The 14,929-nt window shown below is 44.0% G+C and overlaps 1 protein-coding gene across 1 annotated transcript; it reads left to right on the top strand.

Moving 5' to 3' along the window:
* Positions 1-374: 374 nt before the first annotated feature.
* On the top strand, positions 375-14,929 carry col1a2 (collagen, type I, alpha 2). Its single transcript, XM_088404511.1, has 49 exons — positions 375-569; positions 2,909-2,970; positions 3,316-3,399; positions 3,717-3,764; positions 3,906-3,950; positions 4,048-4,101; positions 4,185-4,238; positions 4,328-4,381; positions 4,468-4,521; positions 4,908-4,961; positions 5,054-5,098; positions 5,208-5,306; positions 5,411-5,464; positions 5,555-5,653; positions 5,763-5,807; positions 6,068-6,166; positions 6,280-6,333; positions 6,429-6,536; positions 6,618-6,671; positions 6,744-6,842; positions 6,978-7,031; positions 7,116-7,214; positions 7,292-7,345; positions 7,433-7,486; positions 7,580-7,633; positions 8,019-8,072; positions 8,149-8,193; positions 8,306-8,404; positions 8,517-8,624; positions 8,693-8,746; positions 8,853-8,906; positions 9,092-9,145; positions 9,257-9,310; positions 9,435-9,542; positions 9,712-9,765; positions 10,364-10,417; positions 10,500-10,661; positions 10,749-10,856; positions 11,138-11,245; positions 11,347-11,400; positions 11,490-11,597; positions 11,675-11,728; positions 11,834-11,941; positions 12,029-12,082; positions 12,412-12,519; positions 12,599-12,842; positions 12,922-13,106; positions 13,186-13,428; positions 13,914-14,929. The coding sequence occupies exons 1-49, from the start codon at positions 500-502 to the stop codon at positions 14,058-14,060; spliced, it is 4,071 nt and encodes a 1,356-aa protein (XP_088260637.1). The 5' UTR covers positions 375-499; the 3' UTR covers positions 14,061-14,929.

The raw sequence follows: 14,929 nt of genomic DNA on the forward strand, positions 1-14,929 counted from the left end.
CCATTGCGCACGCTGGGCTACTTTTTACGCACGCAAAGTTGATCGTCCGATCTCTCAGAGCAAAGGAGAGAAAAACGTGCGCCTCTCTCTCCTTTTAAAACGTCTACGCTGTCCACGTCCTCAAAAAGAATGGATCTAATTAAATCGATGCACTCGTCATCACGGGCTGGACTTTTTTTTCCCTCTTACTTTTTCTTTTTTTTATTTTGCCAAACGGAGGCTGGGAGATGCAGGACCACATGACTACGAGAGAGAGAGAGGGATGGGAGTCAGATTGGGTTTCTCGTCTCTCATTGGCCGGTGGGCTGACTTTTGACACGCAGAGCCGGGACCCTCCTGCCGTATAAATAGGCCTGATAGAACTTTATTATTCTAGCATCACGGCTGCAGGCTTCTGCTCAGTTTGGAGTTACTCGCGTCACCTCAACTGTATGCCTGCTTGAAGGTGGTTTAAAAAGAGGGGCACAGCAGCACAAGGAGTCTGCATGTCTATTTAGACATGCTCAGCTTTGTGGATACCCGGATTCTGTTGCTGCTTGCAGTAACTTTATATCTAGCAACATGTCAACGTAAGTTTTACCATATCTGCTCTTTTCTCTCCTGGATATTTTCCACCCACGCTGCTTGAGGATCTTTTTTGGCTTTTGGTTGGGAAATTACTTCAACGTCAAGACAGGCAGCTCAGATCTCTGCTGCTTTAAAAACTCAACGGAATGAGTTCATACAAAGGAATCTTCTTTTTTTCCCCAAGGATACAGTAATTGGCATAGTAGTTGCACCCATGAAAGAGAAAAAAAACGTTTGGCTTTTGAACGAGACGTCGAAAGTAGTCGTCGAAACTTTGAGTTCGGTTCGAAATATTTAAAATGTTTTTCTTTTAAAGTTAAGGGAACAAACGATTTGGGGCGTTGTACTTAATGTTCCATCCAGACATCAGAGATGAAACTTAATTGTAGGAAAAAATGCAAGGATGCCCCCTAGTGGCCAATAATGGAAACTACAATTGGAACCCAATTTGAGATTAAATTGAAACCATTTGATGAAAAATTTACACTAACCAGTCCTAAATTATACTTTTTTTTTAATCAAATCATATATTTTATATTCATCCTACATTAAACTACAATCTAAACTAAACTAAAAATGAAATTTCGTAATGTTTAGTTAAAAATGTTTTTCATTTATACTTTAAAGAGGGAAGCTTCTACATTTTACTATCTTCAAAATTAATCTCAAACTTTTTCGCTTCACTTGATGCGCTCGCTCGTCTACGCCATCTTGTGGTCAAAATTGGTCATGCCGCTTTCAGGTTCATGTGGAGGTCCAGCACAGCCAAAAGCCAGGCAGCATTCAGGCTTCTAGTTTCCCATTTGTGCCAATCCACATTGTAGCACTGTGAGAAAAGAGACACAGTCATTAGATTAATAAGAATTCACATTTTTAACTTCAAAGATTGCAGTGGTAATTGTCCACATTTGACCAATATATCTAACTATAAAGTACATGAAATTACATAATGCATTTATCAATTGAAGTTACACAGTTCAAAATACAATTGGTTGTTTTTATCTGTCTCGTGATGACTACCTATAGTTGTCTTAAAGTCATACATGTCTAGGCCTGTTAGCCCTCACAGACTTAATACCAACCTGGAATGCTTTGATTGGCACTGCGTTGAAAGACATTTCAAGTGGGCTGTGGGGAATGGCTGCTTTAATTACAAGCACATTTCTACCGAATAAACCTGGAGGAAATAGTCCCATTTCTACATACTTGCAATGCACTTTAAGCAAAGATAGCAATGTCAGTTTCTTGTATTTTACTCTTGTTTTGCTTCTGTTCTAATGGTGTATTCCCTTTTCTTTCCCCACCCCTCCTCCTCTCCATCTGCCTCCTCTTCATCTGTCCAACGCTGCAGTCTCGGTTAGTACACGCATGCATGCAAACATGACAACAGAATGTTAGCATAGCTTTACCTTGTTTTTCTTTGCCTTCCGAAAAACACGTGCATATCCCAAAGATAGATGCCTTTTGTAATAGTCTTGTGAGCAGTGTCAGCCACAGTTTAGGATGTACACATTTGTGCCCCGCTCCATAAAGTCGGTCTCCCTTCCTGTCCTTGGGTAGGTGAGGGTCCGACTGGCTGAGGACTGTGTCAAGGAAAGCTAAAACCTCAAGGCACCCTCAGGGGCTTGCATGGCACAAAGGATCCTTTCTAAGGGCTGCAGTAAGGGGCAGCGGCCTTCCTTTGCCTCCTCATCACTTTAGCCAATGATGACATTTGGGGAATATATTTGATTTCAGACTGACAAGTCTTACACATACTATTATTTTTCATTCAAATCCACTACCCATTTCTGGTGATTCTGCATTCAACTCACCATTGAGTTTGGCTAAAATCTTTGTGTTGTTTACAACTTCATGAGCAGCATTTATATTTGAGCATATGTCACATTATAATATTAAAGTACTTGTCATCATGCTATGAGTTAGCTCATTCTGCTATTGCTCAGTTAAACCTGCGCATTGCTGTTACCTGAATGAGGTTTAGTTTTATAATATGTTCATAGACTTAGCAACTTACACGTCTTTATCTTCTTTTCCATCTAGGGTGTGAAGGTGAGCACATAATGTGTGTCTTATGTGTGGCTTAACACCTTATAGCATGGCACATCAGAGCAGTTTTAGCATAGTAGCACTCAAAGGGCAACATTTGTCTTGTCCCGTTAATGAAAATGTGTCCTAACTTGCTTGTCCTGTGTCTCTAAGGTCAAGTTTGTTTACATGCACATTGTTTTACTGTATTGTCCCTGTTCTGCATCCAGTGCTTTATTTAGGGTAGCTTAGAGGGGAAAGGGTGGTTGCTTTGAAGCTCTTCAGTTGTGAGACATCTGGTCTGTGTTTTAAGCTGACTCGCTTATTTTCCTGCCGCAGGGACCCCGAGGAGACAAAGGACCTCGAGGTGACAGGGTAAGCCCAAATTGTTTCTTAACATTGTTCCAGATGTAATTGTTGTTCTGTTTTTATTTATGAGGAATGTTGGACATTTGTTGACATGGTTTGACCTTTTAACCTTATTAGGTCACGTCCCAATTTGCATGGCCACATGTCAACACAGGAGCTATGCTATTGTTTTGTAATGTGATTTAATTTAACTAGTAAATGTGAATTTTTTTATCTTTTTATTTTTAGTAGTATTATACACTTACCACTACAGCTATGTAGTATTTTACTTTAGGTTTGATGGAAACAGTAGGAATAAGAGAAAACGAAGCTGAACAGCTCCCCTCATGGCCACATGTCTCTGTTTTGTAGGGTCCCCAGGGACCTAATGGAAAAGATGGAAAACCCGGACTCCCTGGCCCCGCTGGCCCCCCTGGACCCCCTGGACTCGGAGGAGTAAGTTCCCTTTTTTGTTTATAAAGAAAATAGATCAGACGACAAAGCATAAAATGATACCGTATTGACTTTGATGTGATCCACATTGGTCACACACAGAGGTCAACCTGGTGTCATGCTGTCAATTTGTCTTGCTGTACTACCTACTTGAGTGTTTTACATCACTTCCTGTTAAATTGGCATGAACATTATTTGCAAATGACCAATAAATTCCTTTTGGCAGAAATAATGTTCTACAAATCCTTATTTTGCTACATTGATTTCCCATGCATGTTATTTTTTTCAGTGAATAATGAACTATTTTTGTACTTTTCCAGAACTTTGCTGCTCAGTATGCCAAGCCTCCCGATCCAGTTTCCCCCATGGTGAGGGCCCGTGTCTCATCACACACCAGAACCACAATTCACCAACACACCATTGGACTAAATTTGAACAAGTTTGGTTTAACTTCTAACACATTACATCCACTGATTATTGTTGTTGTTTTGTTTTGTTTTTCTCTCTAGGGACAAATGGGCAACAGAGGCCCTCCCGGACCCCCTGGACCTCCTGTAAGTTTGATTTTGGACTCGGAGCCTCATCTGGTGTCACACTTTTGCAAGCTAGCATTATCATGACTGAAAGCTGCACTTCTATTCATCTTAACAGGGACCTCAAGGACACACCGGACACCCTGGTGAGCCCGGCGAGCCTGGACAGACTGTAAGCTTATTCTTTAAAATATTCTCAACATTCAAAATGTGAGGCGAACTACGGACACAAACATGCTGGTTTTGTGTCAAAAGGGTCCCGTAGGTCCCCGTGGCCCCCCTGGACCTCCTGGCAAAGCTGGAGACGACGTAAGTAAATCATGGTGGCAACACAGATACGAAGCACTTCTTTTTATTTCTTCTCCTGAGAATAAATTGAGCTACTTTTTCATTTATAGGGTAACAATGGCAGACCTGGCAAGCCTGGAGACAGAGGTGTCCCCGGCGCTCAGGTGAGCATCTGGCTTAACAACAATACTTACCTTTAATTGAACATGGCAATTTGTCTCTATAACATTGTATTTGTTTTGAACTACAGGGTGCTCGTGGATTCCCCGGAACCCCTGGACTTCCCGGAATGAAAGGACACAGAGTAAGTATCCCTCGTGGCTTGAGGCAACCTGAACAAAATGGCGTCACAAGGGAACAAATTCGCAGAAAAGTGGATGTTTAGAGATAACCACTGTGTTCCTTAAGAAAAAAAAAGTTTCTCAGGAGGAACTATTTTGTACTGGTATATTATTCCTTGGAAAAAAGATGAAAGATAAACTAAATCTATCTATGAATCTATAATATATCAATCTATCATTTCTAAATAATAAATCTGTAATTTATGAGTTCAAATTGAAATTGAACCTCTAACCTGATGACAGCACCACTCATTTTTGCTTGCTCCTCATCTTCATGGCATCTTCTCATTGATCTATTATGCACTATAACATATAATGGCCTTAACGTATAATGACCTCTTTGTTTTAGGGTTACAATGGCTTGGATGGACGCAAAGGAGAGCCTGGTGCTGCTGGAGTCAAGGTAAGAAAGGCGTCAACAAATATTTTTTTTACATTTTCATCATACTGCAGATGCACATGTTGTAATACTCATCCACCTTTTCCTCGATGTAGGGTGAGGCTGGCGCACACGGAGCTGCTGGAAGACCCGGACTTGTTGTAAGTATTGCTAATATTGGATCCTTGCTTTTTCATTTAACTTTCTTACCACCTCTACTCAGTTACCAGATCATTATTAACAAACCTGTCCATGCTTTCCTCCATCTAGGGACCTCGTGGTCTGGCTGGTGAGAGAGGTCGCCCCGGACCTGCTGGCCCTGCTGGTGCCCGTGGTGCTGATGGCAATACTGGACCTGCTGGTGCTGCTGTACGTACTCTCTCCAGGCTACAACTGTTAACTCAAAATGGTGCATGTAATATGTTATATATGGGGCTACATATTCTAAACACGTCTGCTGTCGCTCTCCAAAGGGACCCGTTGGTGCCGCTGGTGCCCCAGGATTCCCTGGTGGCCCTGGACCCAAGGTAGGTCTTATGTGACGTCCTCCTCTATACTTTCAAAAGTCCTACATGACAAACTTTGTGCATTGAACAAGTGTTTTTGGTCATTCACAGGGAGAGGTTGGACCCGTTGGTGCTACTGGCCCATCTGGACCTCAGGGAGCTAGAGGAGAGCCCGGTCCCAATGGTGCTGTGGGCCCCGTTGGTCCCGTTGTAAGTACACTACTTCTTGCTCCCTTTTTTTTTTTGTAATTTGTTGTCATCAATAAAAGATTGAATCTTTTTTGTTGTTTACATCTTGGTTATTTATGTTCCTTGTTAGGGTAACCCTGGTGCCAATGGCCTGAATGGAGCCAAGGGAGCCACTGTAAGTGTTTAAACAACCTACATTATTTAAACTTATTCACTGCCGGTCCAATTAAAATAGATTTTTCACTTTTATTGCTGCCAATGACAGTGAATGAGTTATGATACTCACTGCCAGCCCAGTAAAAACGGATTTTTTATATCAAAGGCCATCACCGGCAGTAAATTAGCTAATCATTCATTTACAGTATACTGTACATGGAATAATACTTTAAAACGTGCTTGGTGGTACTCAAATGACTCTAATGGCTGTCCCTTTAGGGTGCTGCTGGTGTTGCTGGAGCTCCTGGATTCCCCGGACCCAGAGGAGGACCTGGACCTCAGGGACCTCAGGGTGCCGCTGGTCCCAGAGGCCTTGCTGTATGTTAACATTTATAAAAAAAATATATACTATCGTCAGTAAGCACGAGAGCAAAAAAGTTGCACAGCTATATCCATATAAATTGTTTTTATTTTTGTTGCACCTGTTTTAGGGAGATCCCGGTATTCAGGGTGTGAAGGGAGATGTTGGCGCCAAGGGTGAGCCTGTAAGTTTGAAAAACATCCTTTATGTATTTTACTCTGTTCTTTTACTGTTGATGTCTGGTTAATTGTGATGTCCTCCTTTTCCTGCCACCTGCAGGGTAGCGCTGGACCTCAGGGAGCCCCCGGACCTCAGGGTGAGGAGGGCAAACGAGGACCTACTGGCGAGATTGGTGCCACTGGCCCCATTGGTAGCCGTGGAGCCAGAGTGAGTGACCGGCGGTGATCGTCGTATTGGACGCCGTCTTGTTTGGGGGATCAACTGACAGTACTTGTGTGTCTTCTCTAGGGTTCTCCCGGAAGCCGTGGAATGCCCGGTACTGAGGGAAGAGTTGGCCCACTTGTAAGTAGGGCTAGAGGGTTGAAACTCCTTTGTTTACTTCTCGTTTTTCAACTAATGGTGGATGTCACATAGGGTATGCCTGGTGCTCGTGGAGCCACTGGCTCTGCTGGACCCCGTGGCGCCCCTGGAGATGCTGGCCGTGCTGGTGAGCCCGGTTCTGCTGGTCTCAGGGTGGGTTTTGTTTATCTCGTCCCTCCAAAACTAGCTATAGCATAGAGACGTTGTGAGTTTTGTATTTGGGTTAATGTCAGGAACAAAACCGTGATTATTTGTAAAGCACATTTAAACGGAACACATTTTCAACAGGGTCTTCCCGGAAGCCCCGGAAGCTCTGGACCCCCAGGAAAGGAGGGACCTTCTGTAAGTAGTCTTCTGCACAAAAAAAGATAAGAAAAAAAGCCTCCTTGCTCCGATCATGCTAATCATTTTGGCGGCCTCCTGTAGGGCCCTGCTGGAATCGATGGCCGTGCTGGTCCTCCCGGCCCAGCTGGACCTAGAGGCCAGCCTGGAAACATTGGCTTCCCCGGACCCAAGGGACCCTCTGTAAGTAGCAACAAGAGGACTAACAAGCCAACTAACGCACAAGGCCACGTTAACTTGTTGTTTTAAATGTCTTGTAGGGTGAGCCTGGCAAACCCGGAGAGAAGGGAGCTACCGGAGTCACTGGACTGAGAGTAAGTCACATGACTTGCAACAAATGAGCACTGAGAAGGTATTTATTAGTCTGTTGTTATAATACTGTAAAATGTTTTTGTGTGTAGGGACCTCCTGGTCCTGATGGCAACAATGGTGCTACTGGCCCCATGGGAGTTTCTGTAAGTGTCCATGTGCCATTTAACAATTTTAAGCCATCATTTATATTTTTATAGCATTTTAACATAATGTTGCTTATCTTCTTCCTGTTATAGGGCGGCGCTGGTGAGAAGGGAGAGCAGGGACCTGCTGGAGCTCCTGGTTTCCAGGTCTGAATTCATTATTTGTTACCGATGATATAGGACAGTAAATCCCAACCTTTCACATATTTTTTACATTGGGAAAAAATGCATTCACTTCAAAAAGAGAATGCAAGTATATGTACTTGTCCTGTCTGTCACTATATGTCAAGGGCATAGAAAGCTGAACAAAGAAAGGTATCTTAAATTTTGTAAATATTTAAACCAGTAGATTCCCACATTGTTGGGAATTATTGGTTCATCATTAGTCGTTACATAATAAATTACTTTCCACTGGATACAATGTTAGGTGACATTTGCTGCTTTAAGCTAACGTGCTGTCAGTTACTTACAACCAATTCAGCGTACAAACAATATTGTGCCCTATTCAGTGTTTTTTATTATCCTTTTTCAGGGTCTTCCTGGACCCGCTGGTGCTGCTGGAGAGGCTGGCAAGCCTGGAGACAGAGTAAGTGCCCATCAGAATGATAGTACGCACATTTATTGCCTACAAAGCTAATAAATGCATCTTGTGTCCCTAACAGGGTATCCCAGGAGACCAGGGAGTCGCTGGACCCGCTGGTGCCAAGGTATGTGTTTTGCTTTCCAGATTGGACTCATCTGATAGTATCCATTGTTCATTTATGAAACCTTATACACAATTCAACAAGATTTTCAAATGAGATTCGTGTGCTCCTACAGGGTGAGCGTGGTAACCCCGGCGCTGCTGGATCTGCTGGACCTCAGGGACCTATTGGACCCCGTGGAGCTTCTGGCGCTCCTGGTGCCGATGGTGCTAAGGTAAGATGCTTGGAAATTGTTTATGGGGGTGCGCTAACAGAGCTTTGCAAATATGAAATGTCAAGTTAATCCATAGCAAGAGCAAAAGTGAAGGCTTTCTTTTTTGATCTAGGGAGAGCCTGGCGTTGCTGGACTTGTTGGCGCTCCTGGACACCAAGGAGCTAGCGGCATGCCCGGAGAGCGTGGAGCTGCTGGTCCCGCTGGAGTCAAGGGAGAGAAGGTCTGGGCCTAAATGTCAAGTCAGTTCACTTTTTCAGTAGCAGGGCTGACTCACCTCTTTTCACACAGGGAGAGGTTGGACACAGAGGACCCGATGGCAATGCCGGAAGAGATGGTGCCCGTGTAAGTGTAGCTCCCATCCTCAATTTATTCGCGTTTGAATCACAGGCATTGCTAATCGTTTCCAAAGCGTAGACGTGCTCGTAACCATCCTCTCGTTAACTCCTAGGGTCTCCCCGGAGCCGGTGGACCCCCTGGACCCACTGGAGCCAATGGTGACAAGGCGAGTATAGTACATGACAAAACCTGACAAAAATTAAACATCACTTTGATTGGCATTTTCAATTCCAACTCATTCCACCAATGAGAAGCCAAAGAAGCGCATTCATATCAACTCACACTCATCAGAAAAGACCAGATAAAACATTTGTCAATATGTCATACTTACATAGCTGCTGTATTTTACAGGGTGAGGCTGGATCTTTTGGACCTGCTGGACCTTCCGGAGTCCGTGGTGCCACTGTAGGTTTTTGACCTCTTCTAGTATTTATATTGATCCCGAATGTATAAGATACGTTTGAAAAAAATATTCATTGTTTTTGCTGAGTGCCGCTATCTTTATATTCAACATAGGGCGAGCGTGGAGAGGTTGGACCCGCTGGAGCCCCTGGATTCGCTGGACCCCCTGTAAGCTAACATCCTCACCAACATTTTTTTTTCCACGGTGTATGTTATTTGTGTTCAAAATCCTACTGTATACAGTACATAATCAGACAGAATAGCTGATTCCTGTTATTGCTGCATCCCACAGGGCGCTAATGGACAGCCTGGAGCAAGAGGAGAGCGTGGACCCGCTGGAGGAAAGGGAGATGTTGGCCCCTCTGGCCCTGCTGGACCCGCTGGACAAGCTGGACCTTCTGTAAGTAGATCTAACATGTATGCATGTTGCTTTGTCATTTTGGGTCACAGCACTAGGTGATCTCTTTTATCAGCTTTTCACTCGCAAGCAAATTAAAAATGACTGCTATAAGTCCAAATCAGATTGACATAGGTGTTACGTTCAATCTGACCATTTACCTGTTTTTTAGGGTCCTTCCGGCCCTGCTGGACCTACTGGTGCCCGTGGAGACAATGGCCCTCAGGTGAATATTGAAAAAATAGGGATCATTTATTCCTCAGCACACTTAATAGAGTAAGTAAATATAATTGTCACAGCATTTGGACAGAAATTTTCTTTGGGGTGGTAAGGGTGTCACAGGACTCCAGTGATGGAGGCCATTTCATGAAATAAAATAATTGTATTTTACTACATACTTTTTAATGTAAATAAGGAGTTGCCAAGAGATATAAGAATGCATGAAAAATAGAAGAGAAATCACAGATATAAAATATATATCCCTTTGGTATAAGGGTGGCCACAGAGTGACAAGGGGTGGTCATGCCCACTCCTGCAATTGGATTACAAAGTGCTTCACATAGTTGAAGAATACACAGACAAGACAAACCAAATTAAAGTATTTTAGTCTGACTGAAAAGCATGTTTTGAACAAATGTTTTATAAATACAACCGTTCCCTATCTTCAATACTGTTATTTCCAGTTGATTCAATTTAGTAGACTAAAACTGCGTTGTTAATTTTTGATCTTGAATAAATCACTGAGGTCACAATTGTGGTTTGGGATTCTTCATCGGATTTTTTTTTTTTTGTGGCTGTATGATTGACCTATTTTTGCCTAATAGGGTCTGACTGGTTTCCCTGGAGCTGCTGGTAGAATTGGACCCGCTGGACCTGCTGTAAGTTTGTTTTGGTAATTTGGGTCATTGAAAGCCCAAAATAATATACATCCACAAATTTCATGTATTCTCCTCTTACCAGGGTATCGTCGGACCCCCTGGCCCTGCCGGCCCCGCTGGTAAAGATGGTCCCCGTGGTCTCCGTGGAGACCCTGGTCCCGCTGGCCCCGCTGGAGAGCAGGGTATGGTTGGACCTCCTGGCCCCGCTGGAGAGAAGGGACCTTCTGGAGAGTCTGGACCTGCTGTAAGTTCAGGTTCCCTACATAGATACACATGAAGCCTCACTTCAAGTCATCGTGCATCATGTCATAATGCTGTGCTTGGGTTTTAGGGTCCTCCTGGTGCTCCTGGAGCTTCTGGACCTCTTGGTCTTCAAGGATTTGTTGGTCTTCCTGGAGCTAGAGGCGATCGTGGTACTCCTGGTGGTCCCGGTGCTGTTGTGAGTATTGCTGTATTCTTATATGAGAAAATTCTTCTTTGCAGCACATCTCGTGACCTCATAGAGTTTTTTTTAAAATATACATTTCAAGAACATCTATCCATCCATTAGCTATAGCCGCATTCATAATGCAAATAGGGATGTAATGCAATTTACAGTCTAATATAATGTCACTTGAAGCAAATGTCTTCAAGACACTGAATCATTTAAATGGATTGAGGGTTTTTGACAAATTTGTACATTTTCCATGATTATTAATTGTTGATTTTGTCACATCCAAGGGAGAGCCCGGTAGAGTTGGACCTTCTGGTCCCGCTGGTGCCCGTGGCCCTGCTGGTAACATCGGTATGCCTGGTATGACCGGACCTCAGGGAGAGGCTGGACGTGAGGTATAGTACTCCAACCTATTCCCAAATGATCAAAACCGTTGATGAAGTCATGAGAAACTACAAGGTCTTGGGTTTTAAACTTTACATTGCAATATTTACAGGGTAACGCTGGTAACGATGGCCCCCCTGGTCGTCCTGGTGCCGCTGGAATCAAGGTATTCTACTAGTCCTATGTCCAGAAAAAAAAAAAAAAAATCATGCTTTTCTGTTCAGACCCTCACCTGCCTTCCTCTGCCATGCTTAGGGAGACCGTGGTGACCCCGGTCCCGCTGGTGCTTTGGGACTTGCTGGTGCTCCCGGACCTGCTGGACCCAGCGGAGCCGTTGGCAGACCCGGAAACCGTGGAGACTCTGTATGTTTTTAAGAGCGCTCGACTATTGCCAACATTTGTTTGTAGCAACCAATATTTACTGTATGACAATATTGTAGGGCTTTTCCGGACCTTCTGGACCTGCTGGACCCGCTGGATCTAGAGGTGCCGCTGTAAGTAGAGCTATCATCTAGACTACCATGAGGATTCTTATGGCTGTCGAAGCGCGTATATACTCAAACAACACATTACCATGTTTGTTCTCATATTTGTTCTAGGGACCCGCTGGAGTCCGTGGCGAGAAGGGTCTTGCTGGAGACAAAGGAGATTTCGGAATGAAGGGTCTTCGTGGACATCCTGGTCTCCAGGGAATGCCAGGACCTTCTGTGAGTGAAGCATACCACTATGAGACATAATGCATTTGCATAGATATATTGTAGGCCACCGCCAGTTAACGGCATCTCTTTCTTCAGGGTCCCCCTGGTGACACCGGACCCGCTGGTGCTAATGGACCCGCTGGACCTAGAGTAGGTTGAATGTTATTAATTTCCTATTAATTACGCAACTTTATATCCTCCTGAGACACAACCTATTAATTTGTGTCCACCATAGTGGACATTTGATTTTGGTCAATGTCTTCTGACTCATTGAAGCTACCCTACTAATTCATAGTATGCTGGGTAGAGGACACCCTGTACTTTTTCTGTCCTTTCTAACAATGTGTTTGGGTGGTATGCAAATAACTTTTGCTGTCTTGCTGAGACAAAATTGACACAGCAGTGGAGACAAATCAATTGGCTGGGTCTCACTTTAAATCTACAGTATGTCTGATCTACATGTTTTTCTTTCTCTTCAGGGTCCCGCTGGACCCCACGGACCTGCTGGTAAGGATGGTAGAGCTGGTGCCCACGGTACTATTGGTGCTCCTGGCGCTCGCGGTGCCCCCGGACACATCGGCCCTGTTGTAAGTACTTTTTGAAACGCAGATGATCCGTTACTGTATATTGTGCATCCATATCAAAGCGTTATCCTGCCGATATCAGGGTCCCGCCGGACCTCCCGGTCTGCCCGGACCTCCCGGCCCCGCTGGTGGCGGCTATGATCTGTCTGGATACGATGAGTACAGAGCTGACCAGCCCGCCATGAGAGCTAAGGACTACGAGGTTGACGCCACCATCAAGTCCCTGAACACTCAGATTGAGAACCTGCTCACCCCCGAGGGATCTAGGAAGAACCCCGCCCGTACCTGCCGCGACATCAAGCTCGGACACCCCGAGTGGACCAGCGGTAAGTGGAGATCTTCTGGAAATCCTAGCCGAGATGAAATCGTGAAGCCAAACCAATCGCGAGCCTTTCTGCTATGTAGGATTCTACTGGATCGACCCCAACCAGGGTTGCATCAATGACGCCATCAGGGTCTTCTGCGACTTCACCACCCGCGAGACTTGCATTCACGCCCACCCCGAGAGCATTGCCAAGAAGAACTGGTTCAGAAGCACAGAGAACAAGAAGCACGTCTGGTTTGGTGAGACCATCAACGGCGGAACTGAGGTGAGACAAAACGTAAAAGTACGCCTTGGGAACTTGAGAACAAACACGGGCTACATGGCGTTTTGTTTTGTTTTTCCAGTTCACCTACAACGATGAGACCATCAGCTCCCAGAGCATGGCCACTCAGCTGGCCTTCATGCGCCTGCTGTCCAACCAGGCTAGCCAGAACATCACCTACCACTGCAAGAACAGCGTTGCCTACATGGATGCTGAGAGCGGCAGCCTGAAGAAGGCTGTGGTGCTTGGCGGCTCCAACGATGTGGAGCTCAGGGCCGAGGGCAACAGCCGTTTCACCTTCTCTGTTGTGGAGGACGGTTGCACTGTGAGTAGCGCTTCTCTTCCTTGTCCTAATACGGTCAATGCAAGTTTTAGCTACGATTTAAGGATTACAATACAGTTTTCATTGCATTCCTGTATTTTTTTTCTAGCTTTTATTTATACCTCACATATTTGTAGTGTCCAAAATAAAAGGTCACTAAGTAAGCACAATTCCCAAATGAATGTGATACTATCTAGTGGAAATCCTGAATCCCTTTAAAATAAACCCAGAAAGCTTGTGATGTTAAAGGATATTTTTTGCTCTTATTAAACTTAGTTCTAGTCAGTATTAGGAGCATAAAATGTTATTAGTTCCTTTTTAGCTCATTCGCTGTCACCCTTGACGTCTAAGATCTGTTTTAAATGGGCGGGCAGCGAATGAGTCAACACTCTCGTTTTTAGTTGTATTTTTGTTAATGAGAATAATAACCACGTATCATATTAGCACCATCCTAAAATCGATTCTCTTTTCCCCGCCTACCCCCACAGAGACACACTGGTGAGTGGAGCAAGACAGTGATTGAGTACAGAACAAATAAACCATCTCGCCTGCCCATCCTCGACATTGCACCTATGGACATTGGTGGAGCTGATCAGGAGTTTGGTTTGGACATTGGCCCAGTCTGTTTCAAATAAATAGACTCATGATAAATTAACACCCCCAAAGAGAGAAAGAACGAAAAAAACAAAATCCCTGCCCTTCTTTCTGTGTTGTTTTTTTTTTAAATGCTGATTTCTCAATGCGCAACCACTTGCTTAAGATGGGCAACTATCGGAGAGGACTGAACGGACTGAACGGAGCGATTGTGCAATGCAAATTAATACAGCAACCCAAAGGAACGCGGGAAAACACCTTGTTGTGGGACATCATGTCATCCTTTTGTAAAAAATAAAAGAAGTGTAATAAAAACGCTGAAAGTAAGCATCACTTTGTGGTCTTTGTATATCTTCCAAAGAGGAGGTTTAAAACCACAATTTCCATGAAAATAAGGTTTAAACTACCTCATGCATGTACTCAAATAGGCAAAACCCGGGTCCACAACAGAGATGTTTGGGCTTCCAATGCTTCTCGTATCAGAAGGTGCTCGGTAACTTGAAGCGGAGATCAATGGTGCTAAATATGCAGCTGTGGACAAAACCACTTTTATTTGTATTATTTTGTGTTGATCTTTAAGGAGTCTTGCATTAGTCCTCTGATACGCTCCCACTTTAAGCAGGTGGAATACCCCTAAACCTGATGTCTAGTATTTGTTTCATGTTTTTTGTCTGTCTTGAAATTTTAGTTTGTTTTGGGGTTTTGTTCAGGCTTTTTACCCTTCAAATCACACATCCAGACTTCATACTGACATCCCATTCTCATCCAATCCTGAATGGATTTTAGGCGGCCTATCTCTCTCAAGAATGACATCGCAAAGTCTATTGTACCTATTTTGTATATGTGAGATGTTTAAATAAATTGTGAAAAGTTCTGAAATAAAGCATGTCCAATGTTCCAAAACACACTA

The sequence above is a fragment of the Hippichthys cyanospilos genome, chromosome 21 (genome assembly GCF_059441005.1).
Source record: "Hippichthys cyanospilos isolate Australia breed blue-spotted pipefish chromosome 21, RoL_Hcya_1.0, whole genome shotgun sequence".
Classification (NCBI taxonomy): domain Eukaryota; kingdom Metazoa; phylum Chordata; class Actinopteri; order Syngnathiformes; family Syngnathidae; genus Hippichthys; species Hippichthys cyanospilos.

Excerpts from the sequence above, each read along its gene's own strand:
- col1a2 (XM_088404511.1), top strand. The coding sequence starts at position 500 with ATGCTCAGCTTTGTGGATACCCGGATTCTGTTGCTGCTTGCAGTAACT. Across the intron at positions 5,099-5,207 it reads CTGGAAGACCCGGACTTGTT|GGACCTCGTGGTCTGGCTGG; the intron begins GTAAGTATTGCT and ends TCCTCCATCTAG. Across the intron at positions 9,543-9,711 it reads CTGGACAAGCTGGACCTTCT|GGTCCTTCCGGCCCTGCTGG; the intron begins GTAAGTAGATCT and ends CCTGTTTTTTAG.